Raw genomic sequence first — 21,664 nt, 5'->3', positions numbered from 1 at the left:
GGCACTGAAATTACTGAGGTGAATAAGCCATGCTCCTTGCCCTTGAGGAATTCATTGTCTAGACAGGAATTAAACAAACAATTAGATAAAATGTAACATAATACTGTACAAATAAAGTGATATTGAATCTTATCATTTACCCCCCATAAACTGCAGGATAAAGTCCAAAATTCCTAGTTTAATATTTAATACCTTGCATAATTTGGCCTCAACCCACCTACCTAGTACAAGCTTCCTCTGCTCAAATATCCTGTTTCAGCCAAACTGGTCTATTCTTTAAACACACTCTACACTTTCCTACCTCCCTGCTTTCCCCATGCGGTTCCCTCCACCTGAAACCCCTTTCCCCTCAGCTCTCATTGTCAAAATCTATGTTTCCTCCCTTTCTCAACTCAAATGCCCCTGCTGCAAGAAAGCATCAGTGTTTCCTCCAGCTGGGATTAATCTCTTCCTCCTCTGGACATACTTGATACATCTTGTTTGCACCTCTGTTATAATGACTATATGCATGTCTTATATCACAGGAACTTATAAACATATCATAACTCTTTTTCTAGGTTATAAATTGCTAGAGGTCAGTGGGCTCATGCCACATTTATTTTGTATCACCCATACCCCAAGCAAAAAGGCCTTATATGTAGGAATTATTTAACACATATTTATTAATACATTCTTTAGCATATTTAATTAAACATATTTGTATATTTTCATGATAATCAAAAATTGAAAAAATAGCCATTGATATTTATAAACGGTGTTTAGAAAATGAAATTTGCTTTGGTGGAAAGAAAAAACCATCCTGGTGCTTATTATATTTCAAATGGTTTGGAACCAACTATGAACAGTGTTAAAGGGAATGAGGAGCTTGGAAAAGAAGAGGTGGAATGGCCAGTGCACCCTCTGTGGGAACAAAACCCCACAGAAGGGAACCACGGGGAACTTATATTGATTTCCCATTGGCTATGTAGCAGGCAAGTAAATTGCCTTGTTTCATTCTCACAAAGATCTTCTGAAATATTCTTTTCCTCACTTAACAGGTGAGGAGGCCAAGGCTCAGAAGAATCACTTGCCCATGATCACTGCTCTTATAGCGCCAACTCAGAGCTCAGGCAATGCTCATGTTCTTTCCACTGTGCCTCATCGCTCATGTCTGACTCTTCTAGAAATGTGGGCAAATCCCCTGCCTTCTGTGGGTCTCAGATTTCCATAAAAAATAAAATCAATGGATCAACTTAATTAGACATCTTGAGTCTAAAATTCTTAGCTCCAAAACAGAGGATGGTGATGAGTATATGCAAATGAGGCAATATTTCAGCAACACACACGGGCTTCAGAATAAATATCAAGATCTTCCTACATGTTAATAACACTGAAATTTTGTTACCCAGAAAATATGATGGGTTTTTCTTATCTTGAGTTTTTTAGATTTCTGAAAATTTTAGTCTTGGAATTTATTTCTTGCTTTATATCAAATGTTTCTGTGTCAACTCCTCCTCTCACCTGTGACCTTCTCCAGGGCAAGAACTGTGCCTTACTCATCTTTTCATACCACAAATGCCTCAACAGAGAAAGTGCTCACAGGTTGCTATGAAAAAACTTGGGGAAATCCTTATTAACCTCAGTCTTTAAGTGCAAATTTGTCTAATGAGGAATCAACATAATTGATTTCTTTCAAAGTACCTTATTAGTTTTTAAAATTTTTAGTACCTTTATTCTGCTACTCTGACTTTCTATTACTTCAAATATGATGATATAAAAATAGTTTTAAAATACATTTGGGATCCCCCTACCATATAACTTTGAGCAGTTACATGAAATTAGATTATTCTACCCCATCAAAAGACTTAATCAATAGAAAAAATATATTTTCCTTGATCACTTCAAATCTCCTGCCCTTTTGAGCAATACTATATATTGGCAACAAGATGCCCAGAAGAGAGCTAGACCAAATATTTGAAAAGAGAGGTATGACTGACCCATTAGGGCCTTCTTGTTCTGCTACAGTCCCACCAACATCACATTCTTACAAACCAAGCTACTCTAGTTATCTAACACAGAGATATTAGGAGCAACAATATATGATAACCTATAATATCTGAGACATGTGCATGCCAGTCAAATGGAGGTTCAACAAAGGGCACATGCCTCTGTGCAAAAGCCAGCACTGCCATTAGAAAACCAACAAAACCACAGGCCCTATTGATGGTGGATCAGCAGTTTCATTTCTTAGACCTAGAAAAGTACCTGCTTTCAACGTGTTGAGGGTTGACATAGGTGCTTGAAGAACAGAATGTAACATTTTGTGGTGTAAAATTTTCGACACTGTGATTAGAGTATGCACCAGTGGTAGACCTCTGAAGAATCCCATAGCAAGCAAAGTGTCGGCTACTCCCACGTAAATGTAAAACACATAATACGAACTGGTGCTGGTGATAATCACTGCATAGCTGTTATTTCTACTATGAGTACTATTCCCTTTGTCTTGAAGAGGAGTGCTGTAAAGCAAAAGGGAAATTGTTATTTGGCAGCCAAAGTTACTTACTGAATTTCCAATACATGTAAATGGAACTAAACTTGAGTCTAAATAAATACAATATTTTGCATTAGAAGAGCATGCACCCTTAACCTCAAAATCATACTATTATTGCAAGAAAATAGATATGTTTTCTCACTATTGATAGAGATTGAGTTGTTCTTTATTAAATTAAAATATTTGAAGAAAACCCTAAATATATAATGTTATTTCAAATATTTCTATTGTGTTTCACAGAAACTGAACAGAACTATATTCTTTAGAAACTGCAGGAGCTGCACATGCTCACAATTTATTCATTTTATTTTATTTTATTTTAGATATAGGATCTCACTATATTGTCCAGGCTGGAGTGCGGTGGCTACTCACAATGATACAACACTACAGCCCTGAACTCCTGGGCTCAAGTGATCCTCCTGCGTCAGCCTGTGGAGGAGCTAGGACTACAGGAATGTGTCAACTCACCCAACTAATGTTCATCATTTAAACAAAAAACCTTATCTTTCCACTACCATAATGCTTGGGAGAAATGAAACAAATACAAACATAGTGGATTACAATATTTAATCAACAGAAATAAAACACAATCTACACAATAGGACATGGAATACTCACTTTCCAAGGAGCCACAGCACAACCAAAGAAGCAGCCACCTGGAATGGAACAAGACACCGTTGATTTTTTTTCTAACATCTTCACCTATTCCTCCCATGCCCACATCTAAATTCACATCACACCATTTGATGTGTGTACCAATATCAATGTACACACAATTTCATCTTCCTTTGCTTTGTGTTCCTGGGTCCAGCAGCTGTACTAGGTGTTCTAAGTACTATTATTTGTGATGAGACCACATTAAGTTAATGGAATTCAAATTTCACTGAAGTAAATTCTCTGCCATTTCTCTCCTTTACTCAACAGAAACTACTGAACCTCACAAGAAAGCCAAGATCACAGCTGAATGTTTTAAATAATAAACATTTTTTAAAGAAACTAATCTCAGCCTGCTGGCAGATAATTAATCTGTTTGCTATAAATAATTTTATTAGCCATTCAATGATTATAGGAGACTAATACTTGTGAAATCAATTAATTATTGGAAAAGGTGAGATTAATATTAATGGAAATGAATTATGAGTTTCAGGCCAGGCACAGTGGCTCACACTTGTAATACCAACACTTTGGGAGGCCAAGGCAGGCAGATCACTTGAGGCCAGGAGTTTCAGGCCAGCCTGGCCAATGTGGCAAAACTCATCTCTACTAGAAATACCAAAAAATATTAGCCAGGCCTGGTGGTGTACACCTGTGATCCCAACTACTCAGGTGGCCGAGGCACCAGAATTGCTTGAACACAGAAGGTAGAGGTTGCAGTGAGCCAAGATCACACCACTGCTGCACTCCAGACTGGACGACAGAGTGAGATTGTCTTAAAAAAAAAAGTTTCAACAGTGTAAAAAGTCACAGTTTATGAATAAAGATAAGGTACATTCAGGTTAAAACATATTATTGGTACTAGGACTACACAGAATCTCTATAGCTTTCTCAAGGTGGAAACATTTGGCTAAGGAACAAATGTTCTGCACCATATATAAACAAACAAAAAACCTTTTTAAACAACTGTGATTTTTGTAGTTCTTTTTATATTTAGATCATCTGTGCTCTGTTCTATTTCAATTTGGCATTCCATTCTCATAAACCATGTAGAGAAATTTAATCTTGTGTTGATACTATCACAATTGGAATATTAGAAATGACACTGAAATTATACAATTAGCCAAATAATACCTTTACCACAGAATGAAACAGAAAAAACAAACAGTTGTGAGTAAAACAATTTTGGAAATGAACACAGAATAAAAACAAATAGGAGAAAAACAAATATGCTTGGAATAAGATATCAACAAGTCTTATTTTATATCTGAATTTGCCTTAAATATTTAACAGTACTTAAGTTTATATTTAAAAAAACCTTATGGGGAACACTTAAATTAAGAAATTACATTAGGAAGTACTATAATGAGGTATATAAGTTTTAGTTAAATTCACATATCAGATAGTATAACGATGAAAAATCTAATGGCATTTTTCTCACTTTCCTACTTTTCTTCATTGTACACAGAGCTTCTATGCACTGTATCAGTAAAAACTATCCTTGTTTCCTTGAAATTCAAGTTAATTCAAAATGAAAAGAAACCCAGAAATTATCTAGCTATTTCAAAAGTCTTTGTTCTAGCACAAAAGTGTATTTCCTAAGAATAATCGAATTACTCAGGATCCTAGATAAGGGTGTACATTCTAAGTCACTCTTTATTTGGCTATTATTATGTTTTGTTATTACATTTCCTCTTTGTTCTAACTAGAGGAGTGTTAATAATGCTGGCATTGCCAACATTCTTTGAAGGTGAGTAAATCTCAGAAATAATTATAATATTTACTAATGGAAAAATAACCAAAGTGATGTTCAAAGACTGGTCTAGTCATCATAATATAAAATTATTTCCTCACTGTTTCCACATAGAACTACCAACCTAAACTGCTTCTATTGACTAGAACAAAATATTTTCAAGGACTTAACATAATACTTAAAAAAAATATTTGGTGTATATAGAAGCAATTGAGTAAGCAAGTTCTGTCATTTCATTTCCAAAATGCTTTGAGGTTATAAAGTTTATGCAGTTTATGATAGAGTGACAGTCGTAGGTGATTATGGTAAAAAGGAAAAATATTTTTATTTTCCATTTTCTCAGGGCTTTAAGAATCATTCCATACCACATAGAAAACAGTGTGCTTAATACCCAGATTTCAATGCTTCACAAGTCAAATGACACCCTAAAACATAAACCAACTGTCATAAAGCTGCCCTAAAATAATTACTATTAGTCAATAGCAGCAGTGGTATTATGGGAATATACTACATATCTACTGTACTAATAATGTAAAGCCCCTCAGGGATTTCTAATCAGCAAACAGAAGGGAAGACATAAAGAAACAGGATACAGCAGTTCTATGACATATTCTTAACAATCATAGAATGAAAGCATTAAACAGGATCTTCAGATATTCCAGTCAACAACAAGACTCTCTAGTTGTTTTCAAAAGAACCAGGAAACTGCTTCCTAATGTATTATTTTCATTTCTTCTCCATCTAGTTAATGATGCACTGCCAAGCAGGGGTTCTAAGAATTAACATAATAGATTTTTTTTGCCTATTTATTTGGTGCTAATATCTAAGAACTTACAAAAGATACTGCCCTATAGTAGGGAAAATGTTACCAAATACAAAAGTAGAGTCACTCTCTTTCCAAAATGGTAAGTGCTAACAAACTGAATAGACCAAATTAATTTTTTTTCAGTTTAATAGCTTTGAAGAAATTTTTTAAAAGACTACATATTTCATATTGCAAAAGGGAAGCATATTTTACCTAACCTATAAAAAAAAATAAATCTAAATTGAAATATGACCCTTAGGAAAACTAAAAATAGACAAATCACTTACACCAAGGAATAAATGTATCTTAACCTTTCTTTAGGTTCTCTGGTCATGAGTAGAAGGCTCTCAATTGGATTTAAAAGAACTAAACTGTCATCCTGGATTAGCAGTTGTACCAGAATGTGACGTGCTCATGAGACATTTCAATGGTAATGAGAAATGGGCACACTGGTATCATAAAGGAGCTTAGTCTAAAAGAAAAACTATGTAAATTTTGATTCAAAGAAGGCAATAGAATTGTGAACACTGGTGAATGAATTGTTTAGTTGTATAATTGTGCACATACTTTTAAAAAATTACTATTTTTCTACTATCACCAAGTTTTTATTATTCAAAATTTTGAGAGCCAGTTAACTGGCAAGGTCTAGAGAATACTGGCCAAAACTATTCATCATATATTACATTATTTCTTTCCCAGAAAAGGGCAATATCAATTGTTTTGTCCACTAAAAGGTAATTTTTTGCAATAATTGTGACAGTTCAATAAATAATAGATATTTATATGGTATTTATATTCTCTGTTGTAATTTAGTTTCTTTCCCTAAAGGACCACTGTTTTCTTGGTTTAGTGAGCTAATAATATTATACACATGTGAAGCAGATCAACACTTAATTAATTAAGTATATACCATTTTAAAGGTGCATAAGTTCAACTCCATGGAGCTGCATGAGACAAAGGTCCTATAAATTTACAGAAATCACTACCACATTCAGATAAGTTGAAGACAATCAAGTAATGTGATCTTTCAAGGCAGAGGTTCAAATCATTAACAATTATAAAGGGTTGGTTAAGATTAAATGGGCACAGACTGAGTTTTATTCACATTCATGTTGGTCATTTGGCATGACTGGCAGACATTAATGTGGTAAATTTTAAATATATTTTAATGCAATATTTATTACTCATGTAAAAATAATAAATTACCCAATCTCGTATTTTTGTTAAAGTATAAAAGGAATTATTAAAATTTTCATTATATTGCTGTCATGAACTTGTTCACCTCATACTATCTCAAGTTTTATAATAATGAGAATTAAGGATATTAATGATAACAGCAACAAACCTTGCTCATTATGTAGCAAGCCCTACATTAAGTGTTTTATAATCATGATGTATTTTAAACCACAAAATGGCCTATGTAGCTGTACTATTAAAATCTCCATTGTATAAATGAGAAAATGGGCCCAGCGAGTTTTAACTAACTTGCTCAGTTTCATGGTGTTAATAGAACAGAGTTAGAATTTACACCCTGAGTAGTCGGAGTCCAGAGTTGGCACTATGCTACACTGCATCTTGCATCAAGCCTCCATTTGGTTTGTTTATTTACAACAGCAGGGCAAATAACATGTATTACCACACTCAGAGATCAAATGGAAACAAATGGTTTATTGGTACAGTAGTACACACAAATTTTTGGTACATATGTTTAGATATTTCTTGACCATTCAGATGTTATTGGACCATGGTGGAGTGATCAGATGTTACTGGACCATGGTGGAGTGATGACACTTTACAAATATCATCAAGCCTTCTTAATTGAGGTTAGCAACAGCCCAACAATAAGAAAAATGTATAGTTGTAAGTTTGGGTCTCAGTTATTTACACATTTATACTTCCTTAGGAGAGGTGGTTCTTTTTCTGGGTCATTTATTCTCTGAAGGTAGCATGGGCCTTGAGTTTAGATTTAGGTTTTATATTAGGACATACCCAGGGGTGTCCTCTAGAATAAATATCTGCAGTAATCATTCACAAGCTGAATCCAAGCCACAGATGTGTTTTGTTGTGCCCATATGGTGTTCATTCGTTTGTTTTTATTTAATCAACTACCCGTATTTTAAAATAGGAAATAATTACCCAAAAAAAGCTGGATCTCTGTCTTATCCTGATACATAAAAAGATCTGGGAAACCTGATCTCCAGTTCCCTCATGGGAAGCCCTTAGCTGGTTCTGAGTGACAGCTGCCTTCTATAGATAACTGAAGAACAAATGCTCTCCATTCAGCCTCCCAGCCACATCACCCACTGATGCTCCCTGCCAGGCCCTTTTAAGCATTTATGTGGCTGCTCATGATCCATAGAAAAGCCTCATCCACTGCTTCAGGCGCCTCTTGTGTCGATGAGGATCTGAACTTGTGGCCTACCATGCAATTTTCATTCTGCCCACCCCCCCTTTTTTTTTTAACTTGGTGATGTGAAGAACAGTAGTGGCTTGGTAAAGAAACCACAATGGGGACATTGAAGACAACAAAATTTCTGTAAGCAAGTGTGTGATTTGAATCTCTAAAACGGTTGTCTAAAATGAATGCTAAGCCACTAATATATACTTTTAATCTCATTCTGTGAAGAAATCTTCATTTAAACAGTAATTGCCTGCATATTTAATAATAAAATATCTAGAGCAGCTGTGTCCAACCTTTTGAATAAGAGAACAATTTTGCTTATTGGTGGTGGCACATATCACAAAGATTACGCATGGACTTTTTTCTTTTCTTTAGCTCATCTGCCATAGTAAGTGTGTCTTATGTGTGGCCCAAGACAACTCTTTTCTTCTTCCAATGTGGCCCAGGGAAACCACAGGGTTGGACATCCATTTTCTGCAGTCAAATTGTGTCCGGAATTGGTGGGTTCTTGGTCTCATTGACTTCGAGAATGAAGCCAAGGACCCTTGCAGTGAGTGTTACAGTTCTTAAAGGCCGTGTGTCCTGAGTTTGTTCCCTCTGATGTTCGGATGTGTTAGGAGTTTCTTTCTTCTGGTGGGTTCGTGATCTCGCTGGCTTCAGGAGTGAAGCTGCAGACCTTCCCAGTGAGTGTTACAGCTCATAAACGCAATGCGGACCCAAAGAGTGAGCAGTAGCAAAATTTATTGCAAAGAGCAAAAGAACAAAGCTTCTACAGACCCCAGCAGGTTGCCACTTCTGGCTCAGGCAGCCTGCTTTTATTCTCTTATCTGGCCCCACCCACATCCTGCTGATTGGTCCATTTTACAGAGAGCAGATTGGTTTGTTTTACAGAGAGCTGATTGGTCCGTTTTGACAGGGTGCTGATTGGTGCGTTTACAATCCCTGAGCTAGACACAAAAGTTCTCCACCTCCTCACTAGATTAGCTAGATACAAAGTGTCCATTGGTGTATTTACAAACCCTGAGCTAGACACAGAGTGCTGATTGGTGTATTTACAAACCTTGAGCTAGATACAGAGTGCCGATTGGTATATTTACAATCCCTTAGCTAGACATAAAGGTTCTCCAAGTCTCCACCAGATTAACTAGATACAGAGTGCTGATTGGTGCATTCACAAACCCTGAGCTAGACACAGGGTGCTGATTGGTGTGTTTACAAACCTTGAGCTAGATACAGAGTGCTGATTGGTGTATTTACAATCCCTTAGCTAGACATAAAGATCCTCCAAGTCCCCACCAGACTCAGAAGCCCAGCTGGCTTCACCCAGTGGATCCCGCACTGGGGCTGCAGGTGGAGCTGCCTGCCAGCCCCGCGCCCTGCACCCGCACTCCTTAGCCCTTGGGCAGTCTATGGGACTGGGCGCCATGGAGCAGGGGGCAGTGCTCGTTAGGAGGCTTGGGCCACGCAGGAGCCCACTGCAGCGGCAGGTGGAGGGGAGGCTCAGGCATGGCAGGCTGCAGGTCCCGAGCCCTGCCCCGCAGGGAGGCAGCTAAGGCCCAGTGAGAAATTGAGCACAGCAGCTGCTGGCCCAGGTGCTAAGCCCCTCACTGCCTGGGGCTCGCGGGGCCGGCCGGCTGCTCCGAGTGCGGGGCCTGCCGAGCCCACGCCCACCCAGAACTCGCGCTGGCCCACAAGGGCACCTGCAGCCCCAGTTCCCCCAGCGCCTCTCCCTCCACACCTCCCCGCAAGCTGAGGGAGCCGGCTTTGGCCTTGGCCAGCCCAGAAAGGGGCTCCCACAGTGCAGCGGAGGGCTGAAGGGCTCCTCACGCATAGCCAGAGTGGGCGTCAAGGTCAAGGAGGCCCCGAGAGCGAGCGAGGGCTGCGAGGACTGCCAGCATGCTGTCACCTCTCAGAATGAATTCAAAATTTAGTACAGATTTGCTTTGAGTGTTTTTGTTGTTGCTGTTTATTTATTTACTTATTTATTTATTTAGAGATAGGGTCTCTCTCTGGCACCCAGGCTGGAATGCAATGGCACAATCACAGCTCAGGGCAGCCTTGACCTCCCAGGCTCAAGCGATTCTCCCACCTCAGCCTCCTTAGTTAATGGTAGCATACAGGCACACACCACCATGCCCAGCTAATTTTTTAATTATTTTGTAGATACGGTGTCTCACTGTGTTGCCCAGGCTGGTCTTGACCCCTGGGCTCAAGCAATCCTCCCCTCTCAGTCTCCTAAAATTCTGGGATTACAGGCATGAACCACCATGCCTGGCCTTTAATTTCAATCCAAATAAAAGCCTTCTATTTTCAGTTTTTTAATCTCTTAACATTTATTATAAAATCTATTAAAAACTCTTATCTTTATATTTAAATATATTTTATATGTAATATGAAATAATAAAATATCAACAGTGATTCTAATTGTTTAATTTCAATCCAAATAAAAGCCTTCTACTTTGAGCTTTTGAATCTCTTAACCTTTATTATTAAAAATCTATTAAAAACTCTTCTTATATTTGTATTTAAATATATTTTATATGTAATATGAAATAATAAAATATCAGTAGTGGTTCTACTTGTTGACTTTTCAGAAGCTAAGAACTATATGAATCTATACCATTATATACTGTAAAATCACAAATATATGTAATATATACATATATACATATAGTGATATATGTGTGTATATATGCATACTTATACATGTATACATGTATGTGTATATATACATATTTATGTGTGTGCATATATATGTATACATCCCCAAACTATCTTAATTTAACTTTAAATCCAGTAATACTTTACAATAGAACATTCTTACCTCTGCCAGAAAAATCACTAAGCACCAAATTAGCACAAAAATTAAGCTCTTGTGGACAGTAATATATCGAAGGTATGTGTTCCATGTAGTCACTGCTGGTATGCTCTCCATATCATCAAAAAAGCACTCCTGAATAAAAGAATTATGGCTATTACAATAAGACAGTACAGTTTCATGCCACCATTGTGGTTTTATTTTTAATATATGAAAATAAAAGAATAGTATTACTTGAATCTAAGTGTATTTTAACAAATATAAATCATTATAAATGCCATGTATGATGTCATTCTATAGCCAGAATAATGTCTACTGGAGCAACACAGCTTTATTAAAAATGAGAAACATCATAATTTTTCAAAATTCTAAAAATGTATCACTGATTATATAACTGTATTATTATTGGACAATTTTACCATTAAAGGCTTAACAGTGGCATACCTTTTATCAAATGAATGATACCATCTAAATGAAGTTTCCCAGAACTCTCTTTGATTTAACCTGTTTCTTCAGGGGTCCATGGACAAGTACAGTTCAGTATACTTCTAGCTATAAAGGTCTTCCAATAGACTGAAAGCCCATTTGTGTTTGAACATTTCTTAGTAACTTAGGACTTTCTCTCTTTCCAGCTGTGATTTAAATTACATAATTCTCATCCTAGGCATATTCCTCTAGAAATCTTTGTCTTTTGGCATAGAAATACATTTCAAAAATTTGAAAAAGAGAGATTCCAGACAGTCCAAAGGAAAAAGAGTTTTGTTTCTCACAAAATCAACAAAACTCATGGGAAAGTGCTATGAATCACAAAGAAGGGCTCCTATGGAATTGGGATATAGTGCACTGGTTAGGAGTATGCATTTTTTGAGTCAGACAGATCTGGATTTGAAACCAACCTCCACCATTAACATCCTAGGAGCCGCTTGAATTCAAGCATGTTGCTGAACTCTGAACTTTAGTTTCCTTATCTGCAAATGTGAAAAATTTTAAATACCTTCCAGGGTAGTTGTGGGGACTAAATATATGCCACCTAGCACTAGATGCAATCCATTAATAGAAACTATTATTAGTCAAGGATATCATTCTTTACAACTAAATTTTTAGGCTCAGGATTGAGAAATTCATTTAGATTGATATTAAACTATATAGATGGGCTGGGCGCAGTAGCTCAGGCTGGACGTGGTGGCACATGCCTGTAATCCCAGCACTTTGGGAGGCTGAGGTGGGTGGATCACAAGGTCAGGAGTTCAAGACCAGCCTGGCCAACATGATGAAACCCCTTCTCTACTAAAAATACAAAAATTAGCTCGGCATGGTGGTGCATGCCTGTAATCTCAGCTACTCAGGAGGCTGAGGCAGGAGATTAGCTTGAACCCAGGAGGCAGAGGTTGCAGTGAGCCGAGGTTGCACCATTGCACTCCAGCCTAGGTGACAGAGCAAGACTCCATCTCAAACAAACAAACAAACACACAAAAAAACACTATATAGATGAATTATCGTTTAGGAAACCTTCATAAAGTATAGAAATACTAAAATTACACACTTTAGGGATCTATTTTATTCCCTCATTTTACAAAGAAGGAAACTTCTGCCTACAGATGTTAATGGCTTGTGTCTTGTCAAAGGTCACATTATTCACAAATGATCTATACTATTAAACATATCAATTCATTACAACCCTGCCCATGGCTCATTTCATCCAAGGCATTAAGTTTTCTACTAAAACAACAAAAACTCTCCTTTTCATATTATTTCCTGTTTTAAAAATAAAATGCTTTTATTCTTAAAACGTAATAGAACAAAATTTCTGTCTGAAGATTGGCACTAGTACATGTTAAGCTTATATACATTCTCTAAAAGAAATCTTTTCAGAAACCCAATGTATAAAGCAAACTCACAAGATAAAAAAAAGCCCACACTAGCTAAATTCAGGCAAGACTGATATACAAACCAGAATGTGAGTTAGTCCTATCAAGAGGCTAAATGTTTATATACCTTATATATGCTACTTCCATACAGATTATTTTGCGAGCTATAAATAATGAAAGCTACTATTTATTTATACAGTTATTTATACTGCACCTCTTCCCACAGAGGGTTCAAGATGGTAATAAAGCAAATGCTTTCTAACTTATAGTCACAGTTATCACTGGCTTAGTAGAGGACCGAAAACTAAATCCTTTCCCATTTTATGGGAAGAGATATGTCCATTGCAAAAAGAAATCATTTGTTATTTTACATTTTAACGTTGCTTGTATAATTAATGAACTTCATACTTTCTGAGTTTTAAGATACACCTTATCCTAATCCTATGATTTTAGTAAATTTTGTTACATGCTACATATTGCATTCTACTCAATTGCACTCTGTGGGGTGAAATACCCCCAAGCGATGTATACCTACCTTTAAGTCTTCTTCGTTAATTTCTTCACTTATTTCCAAGCCAGTTTCTTGAGATAACCTTCTTGAATATATATCCAGTTCAGTCAAGTTTGCCTGAGGGGCCAGTGACACTTTTCGTGTGGATGCTGTTGTCTTTCGGTGAATGTTCTGACCTTGGTTAACTGAGTGTGTCATCAGGTTCAGAACAGACTGCCTCCTTCGTGCCTGAAGCGTGGGGCCAGTGCTGATCACGCTGATGCGAGGCAGTATCGCCTCTCCCTGCTCAGAATCTGGTACTAAGGACAGCCTTCTCTCTAAAGGCTCATCAGAATCCTCTTCGATGCCATTCATTTGTAAGGGAGTCTTTTGCACAATGGAAAATTTTCGTATAGAGTTGATTGGATTGAGAATAGAATTCTTCCTTTTTTCCCCAAACTCTCCAGTCTGTTTAAAAGATTGTTTTTTTGTTTCTGTCCAGGAGACAGGAGCATCTCCTTCTAATGAGAAACGGCGTAAGGTCTCAGTTAGGATTGAATTTCTTCTTTCTGCACTAAATTGGTCGAAAGAATCACATCCCATGAGTTTTGAGCTAAAGTCTGGCCGTAGATTTTGGAGTTCTGAAAATGTCCCATAAAAATAGCTGCTACCTTCATGCAAAATTAATATTTTGTCAGCTTTCTTTAAATGTTCCATTTTAGAAGTGACCAAAATCCTAGTTTTGTTAGCCATCAGTTTACAGACACAGCTTTAAGATATAAAAAGATATAAATATCAATTTTATAAATACTTTATTGCAATATGTCTCGTATTTTAGCATTTTGTTAATGTTTTATTGCATATAATCTCTATCATACAATTTTATTATATTTTAAATGATTCTATAAGTACTCTGTAGTAATTAAATTGGTACCTTGTGAATTCTGATAGCATGAAATAACACGCTATATTGAAAAGTTGCATGCTAACAGACTGAGAATGAAATTAAATTTCCTATATTAAGTAGATATTTGACTTTGAGCAAATCATTTATCCTCTGGGTCTCTCAGTTTATTTATCTAGAAAATGAGGAAATTATTAGATGATCTTTAAGGTCGCTAGAGATTTGTACTTCATTTCTTTTAAATGTCAGAGCTTTGTTGCTCTTTAAATTTTCTATTAATTTCTTTTTTACATTTTAGGTTGACCACCAATTTATTTCTCAAGTGTTTACATTAAGACTAATCTGTTTCACTAAAAATAAAACAGCAATAATAACAACTGAGAATTCGATAATTAATTTGACTCTCCTCAAATAGAATTTTAATCTATTCTAGAAGTAAATCCTGACTAGAATCATCTAAGACATATCAGTTTTTTTAGGCATTAAAATGTCATATATCATATAGAAAGACACATTGTTCTAGATTATACTGTAACACACTAACACAATACAAATGTAGTAAAGTTTATATTGATAGAAGTTACTTTTCACAATCTCAGGGTTGAAAAGATAGTATCTTGGATATTAAATTTAACTAAATTCTAAGAAAGGTACTTCTAGGAACAACCCAGCCATTTTATATACATATACATCTTTATTGCTTAAAATCTTTATTTTTAGAAGAGTATAATAACTGTTCTCCTAATAAACTACTTGATAGTCCATTAAATCATTTTGAAACTTTGAAATCAAGCCATATAACTGACTGTCTGTCTGTCTAGAGAATTTCATGCACATTGGTCCCTAACAGGAGTTCCAAGGAAATATAAGTCCTGAGCTCTGTGTGACTGAGGAGGAGATCTCCAAGGAAGTATTGAGGTAGATGAGTAGTCTAAGCATTCACCTATATTAAACCAGTAAAACACTTAGCATATATATTTTCTTAAGAAGGTTACTATCTAAGGAGAAGACAGAATAAAATACTAACACAAAAAGTAAATAAAAATGTTAAGTATAATAATAATTAAAGTAATATATATCACAAGGCAATGATACTGCAAAAACTACATAGATAGCAATTGCTATAACAGTATAGCAATGAGAGAAACTGGTTTAGCATGAGGCGGTGAGAAAAGGTTTTAATGGAAGTAATCTTGAATCCTGGCCCAGTAGGGCAGATCACATTTGAGTTAATACCATGCTACATTCTGCCATACCAACAATGGTGAACATATTTCTCAAGAGGTAAAATGCAATCTATGATGGGAGAGTCTGTCTTTCTTTTATTTTAGCATGAGCATTATAAGTAAGGTATTCAAAGAACATACCTTTCAAATATTTCTTTTTCTGTTAAAACATCTAGGTATCCAAAAGGAGAGTCTAATAAATACAAATCAGCATCTTTGTATACTGCTCTAAAAAGAAAATGGAAATTAAATTACATTTCCTCTCTATTTCCTGGTCTTTTAGTGTAGATGATTTGCCTTAAACAGTTCACTACATGCATTACAATATGGTCACCACATCGATTCACTGAAATAACACTATTCTCAAAAGTGGTGCAGAAGTAGCACTTTTATACATGTTTTTACTATGGTAGATTATTTTAAATGAGGAATAAAGGAATAAGTTGCAGAAGATTTTTATCACTTTTCACAACATTCCAAGAACTGCTGAAGTGATTTTGCTAACTGTAAGTGGCATAAACTAGCAAAAGTCACAAACTGAACTTTACCATAGCATACACTTTAAAATATTACCTTAAAAAATATTTTAACAATAGTATCTATTTAGAGGCAAGTACCATGCTATGTGCTCAAAATACAATGGCAAAAATTATACAGTTCCTGCCCTTGAAGATGTTGGGTTTTGGTGAGGACACCAAAAAGAAAATAAACTATTCCAAACTGTAAAATGTCAGAGACAGCTAATAAATTACATTACTTATGTGAAATTATTTTTAAAATGTTTTTCTAAGTGTTAACCACTATCAACAAATTGATAGCAGTGCTGCCACAACTGTATAATTGATATTGCATTTTGTTCCTTGTAGTTTCAGTCTCTATATCATATTCATAAAAGTTCCAAATAAGGAAAGTATGAGTAAGTCACAACAAAATGTATATCCATATTATTTTACTATTTAGCTAAAATATGAAACTATAAGCAAGTAAAATCTACATTGAGTTGACCTTAGAACAGTAATAAAGATGAAGACACAGTTCCCATATTAATAGAAATGAGATAATTTCTTCATAACATTTAAATTTTTCAGGTGTGATTGTTAGTAACCTTACTTATATCTCAAGTACATAGGATTCTCTGTTTATACATGTAATTGTTGGTACTTCTGTAATAAAGAAAATTGTATTCAGCACACAATTAAGAAATTTTTAAAGCCAATTTAAAATTTTTTTAAATAACCAATAGCAAAACTTTAAAAGTCTAAAACAACCTTTATAGTGTAACTTATTTTTGAAGACAGTATGCAAGAGCTACATAATGGATCCCATCAAAATGTACACAGTTTCTTCCCCACACTCTGTTCTTAATTCTCTCCCTCACATCTATGACAAGTTTCTTATGAGATTAGAAATAAGAAATTCATCATCCAAAACTGGACAACACATTACACATTCTGATCAGAATAAGAATAGACAATTATTTTTAGTTCCTCAAAGTGTGTGCACCTTACAGCAAAACCAAATCTTAAACTGATAACACAAACTCAGTTCTATGGTGGATGTCTAGAAGCCATATACTCTATCTCATCTAAATTTGTGGAATGCTTAGAATAAGTCTTACTTTGGCTCACAGATAAAAACAATCAGCTTCCATTTATTTAGAAGCCTGTGAATTATCCGTATCTATTGATTTATTGCCTTACAGTGTATTTCCAAGATCAAAGCATGGTTTAATGTAAAGAATCAAAAGGACCTGGTTCAAATTGTGACTCTACCATTTTCCTGTATGGCTTTTGGCAAGTTAACATCTAACAGCCTCAATTATCTTATGATCTCTTCTGTAAAGCAGGGAGAACAATTCTTACTTTGCAGAGCTGTAAGGGGATTACATACACACAAAAGTACACACATGACTAGAATACTACCAGGCAATTGCAGGCGCTCAGTTAGGGTTAGTTTCCTGTCTCAGCTTTTGGAAAGCAACGGAAAGTAAGGGAAAGGAGCCAAAACATCAATGAGTCAATGTGATTTCTTGTTAACGACTTTGGCAACAAAGTGAGAAGAATTTTGTTCAGATAAAGCTTGAGAAACATTTGACATCAGAGTCACCAATAATTGTTTAAACTGAAAGTTACAGTTTAACCACAAAGCTCTCTCCTTGACATACATTATCTATATTTACATCTCTTTGACAGCTTTAAAATGCTTGGACCAAGAGTCTTTCTACTAAGGGACCTCCTCCCCCAACAATGTTAATGCATTTGTCCTGTTTATTTTAAATATTATAGATTTTAAGCCAAGTGACATCATTTGCCTTCCTATTTTGTTATGAAAATTATGATGAAAAATTTTGAAAATGTATGTTTATCTATACCAAGAAGCCTAAAGCTGGTGTGTACATTGGAGTGGCAGGGTCTATGATGGAACTAACAGATATTTACATCTTCTCTGTCCAGTATTATGCAGAATCCTAGAGTTTTCCATTTGTAGTAAACTATACTAGGAGGCAAACAAATACACTGACACCAAGATACGGGCACAGATTCTGAGTAACCATAATCTCTACCAAATCTGGATATTATACCATTATTTATAGTTCTTAAATGTGATTCTTAACCCACTAGCCATAAAACCCCAGGATTTTTTCAATTCCAGAAACAGAATATAAAGCAATAGGGAAATGTCTGTAATTTTTTTACATGAATGACATTTACAGCAAATGCTTGCTAGACCAATAATTAGTTATTCACCTTGCTAAAGAAATTCTTGCTCGTTGACCTCCACTCAGTGTGATTCCACCTTCTCCAAGAACTATATTGTCTTTCTCTGCAAACTTGGAGATGTCCTATTACCAAAAATAGAAAATTAGAGAGTCACTTTTAGTATGCTCAATCTGAATTTGAAAGGCACATCTTCCTTCTAATGTAATCATATATCACACTATTGCTTTAACCACAGTTGAAATTTTGAACATTGCATCTCCATTATTTCAAATGCAATTTATTTAGTTGGTCAAAAACAACATTGCTGAAATTTTAGATGTAAATTTTTCTGTAATTTTTAAAATGTCATGAATGATCATTAAATAATAATTATAAAATACCAAAAATTAAAATATGTGTATATTTATGGGTATGTAAATATGTGTAGATCATCCATAGGTCCATTTTACAAATTCAAATGTTATCAACATACTAAAATGTACTTTTCTCCAATGTAAGTTCACTCTTTTCAAAAGAAATCTCCCAAAATGAACAAACCTCCTAAGAAGAGAAACTAAAAGAACATTATTCACACCCCTGCAGGATCTAAGTATCTTCACTGGGCTTCCATGGGTCCAAGGCAATTCCTTTCCATGCTTCTGTCACCTATCCTCTCAACTAAAACAGCTTTCTTCCTCGTCCATCCTCAGCACCTCATTCTCATGACCTCTCTCCATTCATTCTGCCCCTCCTGTCATCCTTTCTCCCAGGTAATGAATATTTCTGTGGTAACAATCATTCTAGGCATTGTAAAAGAAGACTGGAATTTATGCAAAATAGTCCTTGACTCCTAGGCATTGTATGTCTAATTTAGAAGGTAAGTCATAATCCTGGAGAAAGCTACATACTATCCCAAAGATTTAACTAACCATTTTAAGATAGTTTATAAAACAGTTCACAATTAATTGGCAAATTAATTTTGTACATAACAGAAGTATACAATAGATAGAATACCCTAGAGGCTTTCAAACCGATGGGATTTGGTCTGAGACTTCAAGAATGTGAAGAGTTAGATAGGTAGTAAACTCTCGCCTTAAAAAAAAAAAAGGCTCTCTCCCTTTTCTCCTCCCATCCTTGTACATTCGTTTCCACCTCCTCCTTCCTCCCCTCTACTAAAACTTCTCTTCCATATGCTTCTTCCTTCTTCTTTCACAATCCAGAAATAATCCAATATTATCTATATCTAAAGTGTCAAAGTGGTTACTTCTGTTATTCATTTGTTCCATTTATCTACCATATGGACATAAATAGGACTTCACATTGCAAAACTCCAAATGCACAAAGTAAATAGATTAATAAGTAGTAATTTATATTAAGAACCATTTGGTGGTTCCTGTTGGCTGGAATCATGCTAGCTGCTGCCCTCAAGGAACTGTTGCTATCAACATTTCTGATCTAGAGTAACAAAAGGCCTGTGAAAAAAATGCTGACATGTTGGAGGAGATGTAGTAGGACTCAGTGGACTCGGCTACTTAGGCACAGGAGAAGTAAAATATAGAGAGGTCGTTAATACCCATAAGCACTGCTTATGAGAAGGACCTTCAGTGGTTATGAGACATGTAAAACATAGGTCTTTATTTCTTTCTACCTGGCCTAAATGAGCATGCTTTTGTTCAACTCATGAACTGGACCACATACCTAGGATTCCATCCAAATAACAAGAATTGCAGTGGATTTCACTCATAATTTAGAAGTTAGACTTCACACCTAATTTAGAAGGTAATAAGGTAATTTAGAGGTGTTCATGCAAGTGCTCCTTTAGTGAGGCTGAAGATTTCAGTTTTACAGCAATTACAAAACAGCTCGTGTGTGTATTTCTTCTCTCCTGCCTCACATTTTTCCTTTTTCAAATCGTATTCTCTTTTTAAAAACTAAATCTGGTTGGGCATAGTGGCTCACTTATAATCTCAGCACTTCAGGATGCTGGGTGGGAGAAATGCTTGAGATTGGAAGTTTGAGACCAGCCTGGGCAACATAGCAAGACCCATCTCTACACAATTTTTTTTCTTTTAAATTAGCTGGGCATGATAGCATGCACCTGTAGCCCCAGCTACTCAGGAGGGTGAGGCAGGAGGATTGCTTGAACCCAGGAATTCGAGGCTACAGCGAGCTATGATCACACCACTGCACTGCAGCCTGGATGACAGAGCAAGACTCAATATCTAAAAAACAAAACAAAACAAACAAACAAAAAACACTTAAATCTTTTGGAGAAAAAAAGAGAATGAAGAGAATGGTTTGCTTTTGCCTTGTATGAATAGATTCACTGTAGGCTTTTGGAAAAGAGGCAAATTTTCTAATACGTTATTAAAAAGCAGGAGGTTGCTAGAATTATTACAGTTTTCCATTGTTTTTTTCAAATTTGAACTCAACATTGTATTAATTAAATTGGTTAAAATTTCAAAATATTTTTAAGTATTAAAAATAAGTAGTTATCTTGACAGTACGATTATAACACAGTTGACTATAGAAAATAGATTATTGATTTAGAGAGTATAGAATCCTAGCCCAGTGCAGGCAATTAATGAAGATTTATGGAAAGAAGGAAAAGAGACAGGGAAGGGAAGTTAATCAAATATTAAGTTAAAAATAAAGTACATAGAAGAAAATAAATAAATGTGTGCAGAGGAGAAAAAGAAAGAAAATTGGAGAAGCAAAAATTGTCAGAAGTAGAAGTAGATATCTATATATTAAAAAGTCAAAAAGATAATAGCGGGAAAAAAGGACAAGAATACTGAAGGGGACAGTAAGAAACAGATAGAAGATAAGGAACTACAGTCTATACTTTAGAAAATGTCCCTGCTGACAACAACCAAGCTGAGAATCAAATCAAGAACTCAATCCCTTTTACAACAGCTGCAAAAACAAAACAAAACAAAACAAAAACTAAAATACATGAAAATATACTTAACCAAGGAGGTTAAAGATCTCTACAAGGAAAACTACAAAATGCTGCTCAAAGAAATCACAGGTGACACAAACAAATGGAAACACATCCCATGCTCATGGATGGGTAGAATCAATACTATGAAAATGACCATACTGCCAAAAGCAATCTACAAATTCAATACAATTCCCATCAAAATATCATCATAATTCTTCACAGAACTAGAAAAAATCCTAAAATTCATATGGAACTAAAAAAGAGTCCACATAGCTAAAGGAATACTAAGCAAAAAGAACAAATCTGGAGGCATCATATTACCCGACTTCAAATTATACTACAAGGCTATAGTTACTAAAACAGCCTGGTACTGGTACACAAATAGGCAAGTAGACAATGGAACAGAATAGAGAACCCAGAAATAAAGCCAAATACTTAAAGTCAACTGATCTTTGACAAAGCATACAAAAACATAAAGTGGGGACAGGATACCCTATCTAATAAATGGTGCTGGGAAAACTGGCAAGCCACATGTAGAAGAATGAAACTGGATCCTCAATGCTCACCTTATA

The 21,664-nt window shown here is 35.5% G+C and overlaps 1 protein-coding gene across 1 annotated transcript in view; it reads right to left on the bottom strand.

Moving 5' to 3' along the window:
* CFTR (CF transmembrane conductance regulator) overlaps positions 1 to 21,664 on the bottom strand; it is a 183,074-nt gene that overhangs the window by 61,752 nt on the left and 99,658 nt on the right. The window contains 6 exon segments of the mRNA NM_001079917.1: positions 2,245 to 2,495; positions 3,149 to 3,186; positions 10,968 to 11,096; positions 13,365 to 14,088; positions 15,591 to 15,677; positions 18,197 to 18,291. Coding sequence (NP_001073386.1) covers positions 2,245 to 2,495; positions 3,149 to 3,186; positions 10,968 to 11,096; positions 13,365 to 14,088; positions 15,591 to 15,677; positions 18,197 to 18,291 — 1,324 coding nt within the window.

The sequence above is a fragment of the Pan troglodytes genome, chromosome 6, assembly GCF_028858775.2.
Source record: "Pan troglodytes isolate AG18354 chromosome 6, NHGRI_mPanTro3-v2.0_pri, whole genome shotgun sequence".
In the NCBI taxonomy this organism is placed as follows: domain Eukaryota; kingdom Metazoa; phylum Chordata; class Mammalia; order Primates; family Hominidae; genus Pan; species Pan troglodytes.
Note: the sequence above shows the minus strand (reverse complement) of the source record. Positions and strands in the feature narration are given on the sequence as shown.